Consider the following 7,490-nt stretch of genomic DNA (forward strand, 5'->3'; position numbering starts at 1 on the left):
AATTGAATTAATTCATTACATTGAATGACCTAATCATAGCTGTTAGCACTAGTGCTATCAGTATGTCACAAAGTGGTATTGTAAGGATATTGCTTCAGCAATTCAAATTCTGTTCTTAATCTGATTTCTGTTCTGACTGCGACTTAGTGACATTAAGATTGTTCTAAAAATCATATAGATCCTTCCCTGGATTTTTCAAACGCAATGGAAAAAACCGAAGTCATCCCTTTAAAAGACCAGCAAATGTTGTGAAGACGTCGAAGCCGCTTGAAGTACCATTTTTCTTGCTTGGTTCAAAAACGGACACAACCCCATCCATATCTGCCGAGCTGGAGCTCATGCAAGCAGGGCTGGGAAAGAGGGCGTTGTCAATCACATCTGAGTTAACGCATGCAGAGGTGGGATGTCTATTGAACTTAACCACACATATTTTGTTCCCAAAGTGTATCAACAGTATTGACTGTGTGGCAATAGAGATATACTGTCTAAATTCAAGCTGTTGACTTTTTTTCTTTCCTATTTTTATTAGTTATCCAGTTCACTAAGGACAACATATCCGAAGATGAATTATCTTCAAGACAGATGGCTTCTTTTCAAAGCAGCAGGTGCACTTTAAGTCACCACTAGTGACATTTCCCAACAGCAAGTTGGGAAAAAAATAAATGCACTATGCTTTAGGGTTATGCACCATTTTAATTGTTGTGTTACTTGCTTTAAAAGGCGGAAATGGAAGGAGAAAACTCTCTGCAATCGCATTAGAGGCAGAGGGATACACTGGTTCTGTCCTCAAAAGAGCTTCAGGTGGAGGAAAACAGCTGTTATACATAGTGCCCCTCCAAGATGAGCTAGATTTAACACCACTACCAGCAGATGCACCGGAATTTGCTCGTATGCCAACAGCAACATGCAAACAATGCAAGACAGTGATGCCATTGCAGATGTTGGCTCTGCACATTGACCACTGCAACAACACATCAAACTCGGAAACTGAGGTAAAACTATGTCTCTTATGCATGTGTGATCAAAGCTGTAAAAGTCCAGCTTCCAGTTCTAACTTCAGGGTTATCTGTTGTGATGAACTCCACCCCCAACCTCAGCTTATCAGTAAAATGGCATCAATGTACATGTACAGGAGGCAGATGTGGTGTTCCTGGAAGAAGCAACATCTCCGAATCCAGTCCTAGGAACCTGTACAGACGCACCATGGTCAAATGAGCAACATGGCTTTCAGCAGGTACAGCAACTGAGTCAAAAAACAACGAGGAAACAACAGCCAAAAAATGTGTCGTAAACATAACGGATACATTCTATGTTCTTTACAAAGTTGTCAGTCTTAGTTGCACTTCAAAATGATCCCCCGATATTTATGCCTTAAAGCTGCCTAGTTTAACTTATTTTCGTTAAAATACACTTACATTTTCTGTAAGAAGAAGAATGTAAATGAGTTAGAACTTAGTGGGCGGGGAAAGCTTTGTTTTGAATCCACCGCTTATTTTGAAAATTCGCTCCTCCTTATGACTCTGACGTAATCTTCCACACTGCAGGTTTAACAATTCTGTTCTCATTTTCCATGTGCCTGCATATAGGCAGGTGAGGTCCAATGTCCACTATGCACAAGAACATTTCCAGTGTCAGACATAGAACTACATGCAAGCTTCTGCGGTGAAAGGTGATTGTGGGTCAACTTGCATTATGTATCTTTGTTTATAGGGTTGCTCGAATTCCTAGGCAGTTCCAAGATGGCTCTGTGTTCATCATGGTTATGATGGATTTTTACATAAACATAAAATTATATTTATCTCACAGGTCAGATGTGGTAATAGACAATAATCTAGAACTGTATGTTTAAAGGATGTATTCCTTTTGTTTTTACAGTAGTATGGGAAAGGATCTTTGCCAGCTTGACACAGTCAAGATATGCTCCGATCTGGATCATATATCATGGTAACCAATCTGGTCGTGTAACATTTCATTAATTTGTTAAAATATAGTGCATTGTGTAGTTCATTTGAATAATTTATAACTTTCAACAGTGAGGAAGATGTTCTTTATTGGGTAAAGGAACAGATAGACTGTAGCAAGACCTTCAACATCTGTGTGGCCAGAGACGGTATGGTTGAAAGAGGTCTTAAACTCTGGAAGCGTCGAAAGAATGGCGGTCCAGTGAACCCTTTGAAAGTCTCCTTCCTGGGAGAACCAGGGGTTGACACTGGAGCACTAAAAAAAGAGTTCCTGTCCAGTGAGTAGTATGCTTTCATCATTCATTTAGCAGATATGTAGAGGATGTTGTAGAATAGCTGAAATTATTTTCTTTACAATTGCTATACCATTTTTAAACAACTGGAACGAAAGCTCTGCTGTTGGGTGTATTTTTGCTGCATCCATCCATTTCCCAAAAATAGAACAATAACTGCCTGTGGGCTTCTGCAGGACACAGTATCAAAGTGGTCAGAGCTTGAGAAAAATTTGGCTAAATTCTTGTTTTTTTGATGTTTTCCCCAAGGTAGTCTAATGCTGTTTTATCATTTGTTTTTGGCTGTAGCGATGGTTGCTGGGATCGAGAAGCGACTATTTGAAGGCGAAAGTGAGAAGGGCAAAGTACCAAAGTATTCCCTCAACGATTTGGACAATGAACTGTTCAAGTATGTTATTCTTATTTCTAAAACTTATAATTACTGATTATTGTTATTATCTGATGGACACCTTTGCAAGAATACTTTCATGAGTGAAAATATTTAATGATACTTGGGGTCCTTTACAGTTTGCCTAGAGGGAAAGTCAGTGCCTCAATCTGTTTTTCTTTCAAACTTTCATGTTTATGGCAAATTGTTAGAAAAACATTCAGAACAGGGCTTGAAATGTACCAGCTATTTTAAATATTCTGTCATATTTTAAAGGTATAATCTCCTTCAGTGTATGTGTGACAATAGATGATAGAGGTAATGCATAAATTGAAGTAAGCACCTGAGATAAGTCTTCTAGCTGTGGTGTAATGTCAATATTAGTACTTATAATTGCCAATTTCTTTGTTGTCTTTCATCCAGAGTTGCGGGTGAAATATTTGGTGTGAGCATTGCCCAAGGAGGACCAGCACCACGGTTCATGCAGGAGTGGTGTTACCACTACCTCATCACTGGGAACCTTAAAACTGATGGTGTGCATGACACAGAGTTGTCACCATTAATCAAAACGGTACGTTGGGTAAATCGCTTCAAGCCATCTTAATGAGGCCAATATTTTTCCATAATGTTTGCGCTCTTTTGACGTTTATGGTACATAGAATAAGTTCAAAGTAAACTGATCCAAGTTTAAAACTTTGCCAACGATGTTGCAGCTGTGTTAGGCAGTATCTCAATATATCCTAAGGTTTACTAAATTCCAATTCATCGATAAGTTAGTTTCTTGCAATAGCTCACTTCCTGTTGACTTCAAGCGACTGACAGACTAGCCTCACTAAAATAAGTATCTGATATAGCGGTAAACCAATAATGGTAAATGTGTGAATATGTATGACAGTGTAGATGTATAAAATAACAGTTATGAATACATAACAAATGAAAGCTTAATTCTTTTTGCTTCTAAATCATTATTTTAGATTGAAGATGCATCTGACCTGTCCCTCTACATCGAAGAAATCCTGGATTGTGGCTACACTGGTCAAATCAACATTGACCATAAGGAAAGCATATTAAGGTTTGTTAACTAGTAAGGAGTAATATTACATTATGGATGAATTATGTACAGGTCAATAGTATTTTAAGCCATGCAGTAATGTTCATTCATTAAGCAGGAAATTTGAAGCCGATCAAGGTTTTGTGCTGCAAAATCTTTGACGGCTTTGAAAGGGTTTTATCATTCGATCATACAAACATCGGTGTTATGGCTAATTTTACATTTGACATCATCATTTTAAATGCCTGTCATGAAATGTATGATATTCCTTTTGAAAGGGCTATCGTACTGCATGTGACCACAAAACGCAGACCAATGCTGCAACAGATGCGTGAAGGCCTTGAGGTGTACAACCTGATCAAGGTCATGCAGACAAAGCCGAATGAGTGTCGCAATCTCTTTGTCGTAGGGGATGATGACAAGGTATGTTGTAATTCAGCTCTGGGTATTTTCTTGATTTTTTGCCATTTAATGGCATAACCTTTCCTCAAGTGCTAAATGGTATTTCCATATCATCAATACCCAGTGGCGATTTCAGGGGTTTAAAACGGGTAAAAAAAAAAGTTTTATTTCAATTGTTGACATTTATTTGAAAATAGTAATATTTACATCCCAACAGAATGCACCCCCTGCACCCTCAGTAAAATCGCTACTGTCAGTACCTGTGTATGAGTGATGTTGGATCAGTCTTGATCTGTTGGGCTGTAATTCCCTTTTGTTCTTAGGTGGACTCGCATTATGTTCTTTCACACCTGGCCCCAGAAATGAGCCCACATGGTTCGACTAAACATGTGAAGGAGTCCAAAATCTTGGAATACTTCCAAGATTTCCTTATTGAAATTGAGGGTATGTTAAACCTTCCATAAAAGTTCTGATCCCCTAAGAAAGTTTGATATAGCTTAGGAGATCCTACACTGATATCTACGTCATAGATGTATGAAATCTGGATTTTATGCCTGAATGTGAAATGATATATGATATCCAGATTTGAATAAGTTTTCTTGGCTACTAAGTTCACTGGTACAGGGAGTTTTGCGACTTTTTCAAGTGACCATTGAAAGAAAGTGTAACTCGGCAGTAGCGCAACACATTTTCATGATCTGGATATCAAACTGTCAGCAACAAAGAACTGGTTCCATATATATGACGTGCTCATCAGTGTAGGATTTTGTTGGTGTTTTTTGTCTTGAGCGATTTATTTTATATGTAACAAAATATTGCTCTGCACATACCTTGTTGGTATATTTAAAAGCTTTGAAAGTTTGTCACTTCAGAAGAAGACATTGATTCTAACATCCCCTTTTCTTTCAAAGACACACAACCAGAAAATGAGGTTGAAGGAGAGACACCCTCTGTGCCCATGGTGATGCAATGGATGACTGGGCAAGCACACAGGCATTTGCTTGTCTCAGAGAGACAGAAATTCAAAATAGCAATAGTATTTGACCACAACTGTCTAGAGCACATGCCAGGTCACACTGTATGTTATCCGATTGTAAGTGCTTGCACCAACACAGTTACACTTCCAACAGCTCATCTGGGGGATTATGAGTCCTTAAAAACCAACTTGCGAACTGCCATTAAATATGGTGCAAGCTTTGACAGACTGTAGCTTGTAAACTCTACTCTGCTCTAGTCTACTCTGTTCTACTTAGTTTGTTCATCTAGTCTTTTCCTAGCCATGTCTAATTCTCTTGTCAGTTCAGTTCCTGCCACTCCCCCTTGCCCCCTTGTGTTTGGGTTCAATCCTGTTCTAAGTAAGCGTTTGTAACAGACATTAACAATCCAAACATAATGTCTTAGCGTTTGAAATAATGTAAATGTTAAGTCCAATTGTCATTGCGAAGTGTATATTAAGTGGTTCAAAACAATATGGCACACATTTTGAAAAATGTTCTGATTTAATAAAAAAGAAAACATTGCACTAAACTATTTGAGTTGTATGAATACATATGTGAATTTCTAAATCTCTTAATTTTGCCTTATAATGCTGTTTTTAATTACAGGCAAGTCAAATTTAGATAAACCAAAACACTTGAATTGGGCTTTATTTGTGTATAATTCACATTATTGCTGGTTGAGAAAGTGAAAAACTTTGTTAGAATCAGAGGTAATTATGGCGGGTTGAAAATTTGCATTCATGTATATCAGAATGTTAGAGTCCGAAAGCTGCTCTAAGAGCATGCAAGTAGATGTCCCGACCAAAGGATGAGGACTCGGTGGTGGGGTTCACTTGGTGCTGTAGTGCAGCAAGTCTTTCAGCTGACAGGGGGCATTGGATGTCTGGTACGATAACTCCATGCTCAGTGTTTTCACTTTGCTGTTCCTGAGAGGGGTGCTCCTCAGCTTGCTGGATCTGGAATGAACAGTAAAAGCCATCAATACATCAGACATCAGATTACTGGAAAGTAGAATGATCATCTTCTACACCCATATATCAGATCAGAGATCACAAATAGTCTTCATGCCCTGTTTATATTAAGATGCCGTGTTTTCATTGAAGTATTGCTTCCCCCATCTGACCCTTTTTGCAGGTTAGTCTCATATGACCTTAAACATACCTCTTCCAGGTCTGGTTCTGACACAGGTGCTTGCAGCATCCCGATCATCCATAGCTGATTCGGTGTCAGATTTCCCTCTGTGCGCAAGGGGTGACAATTCCAGCTCTGTAAAATGCTGCAAATCTGATCGTAGTCGTGGTATGAAGACATACCCCACACAGAAGAGGTGGACAGCAATGGACAGGTCAATAAAGCCCTCTTCCTCCAAACTATGGAGCACGTCGTAGTACTGACACGTTACACTCCAAACATCTCTCCATAGGCGTTCCACTCTAAAAACGAGCGAGGGGATACAGATGAGACAAGACCGTGTAAGGCTTTCACGACACTGAATTAAAACCTGAAAATGTCCACTATTAAAAAGCAGCAACACCCGAAAACAGTTATTACAATCAACTTAGAAGCATTTCCCATCTGTTATTTTTAGATCAATTTAGAACTGCAAAATGACTTCATGGCATAGAAGATTTTGAAACTGATGGGATTTAATATTAACATTCGTACTTTTTACCCGAGGGGTTGATTTATTTGTATTCTAATATTTACTGAAACAGTTCAGCTCTGGTAATCAATTACCTCTGGTTATGGACGCTTTTTCCAGCAATAAAGCTGCCACGGGCTGTTCCTCGCACAGTAAACATGCATCTAGCGATGTCTCCATTTTCAACCCCTTGATCGGCTCGTACTCTGAAAGAGAAAGACAAGGTACAAAATAATATATTTTACTGTGTTCGAAACAAGCATAATTTCCCCTTATTTCTTTAATATTACAACAAGTCTCTTCTATGCCACTGAATTAACTGTAAATGAGTGCAGGTAAGCCCCAAAATGTCATTGAATTGAAGCAGAGAAGTGATCAAACATTCACTACCAGTGACCCCAGCTGTTGGGAACATGGATTGGTATTTTGTTTGTATTTTAAATAACTCATTGCATATTATTTCAAAAATTCTGTGTGTTGACATTTTATCGTCATCTTTCTTCTGAACACTAATTTAATGCGCTTGCCTTGATGGCCATCCATTTTTCTGAACTCCATCCCTGAAGAATCCAAAAGCCGTCTCTGCTTTGTTATTCCCAGCTGTGTCCAGGTAAAAGATCTGTAACGAAGTGGGACACTTGTGTAGTAGTTCTCAAGATAAATAGTGAATGAGGGATTGAAAAAAGAAAGAAAAAAAACATTACCTTCCTTGAAAAGCCATCAATTGCTCCAAAAATCACAATGTTGTACCTAACAAAAAGGCAATTGTTGTACAG

The 7,490-nt window shown here is 38.6% G+C and overlaps 1 protein-coding gene and 1 long non-coding RNA gene across 2 annotated transcripts; one reads left to right on the forward strand and one right to left on the reverse strand.

Moving 5' to 3' along the window:
- The first annotated feature begins 2,000 nt into the window (after nt 1-2,000).
- LOC115541136 (uncharacterized) lies at nt 2,001-5,601 on the forward strand. Its single transcript, XM_030352922.1, has 7 exons — nt 2,001-2,239; nt 2,543-2,642; nt 3,045-3,192; nt 3,596-3,693; nt 3,951-4,095; nt 4,398-4,518; nt 4,986-5,601. The coding sequence occupies exons 1-7, from the start codon at nt 2,113-2,115 to the stop codon at nt 5,282-5,284; spliced, it is 1,038 nt and encodes a 345-aa protein (XP_030208782.1). The 5' UTR covers nt 2,001-2,112; the 3' UTR covers nt 5,285-5,601.
- A 43-nt stretch (nt 5,602-5,644) lies between these two features.
- Nucleotides 5,645-6,922, reverse strand: LOC115541138 (uncharacterized). The gene is made up of 3 exons (XR_003976278.1): nt 6,810-6,922; nt 6,234-6,505; nt 5,645-6,028 (listed from the first exon to the last, which is right to left on the reverse strand). It is a non-coding gene; the product is annotated as an uncharacterized LOC115541138 (long non-coding RNA).
- Nucleotides 6,923-7,490: the final 568 nt, after the last annotated feature.

The sequence above is a fragment of the Gadus morhua genome, chromosome 3 (genome assembly GCF_902167405.1).
Source record: "Gadus morhua chromosome 3, gadMor3.0, whole genome shotgun sequence".
NCBI classification, from domain to species: Eukaryota; Metazoa; Chordata; class Actinopteri; order Gadiformes; family Gadidae; genus Gadus; species Gadus morhua.

What these genes read in the sequence shown, in the direction of transcription:
- LOC115541136 (XM_030352922.1), top strand. Translation starts at nt 2,113, where the DNA reads ATGGTTGAAAGAGGTCTTAAACTCTGGAAGCGTCGAAAGAATGGCGGT. An exon ending in TTGGACAATGAACTGTTCAA is followed by an intron (nt 2,643 to 3,044) that starts GTATGTTATTCT and finishes TCTTTCATCCAG; the next exon opens with AGTTGCGGGTGAAATATTTG. An exon ending in TCGTAGGGGATGATGACAAG is followed by an intron (nt 4,096 to 4,397) that starts GTATGTTGTAAT and finishes TTTTGTTCTTAG; the next exon opens with GTGGACTCGCATTATGTTCT.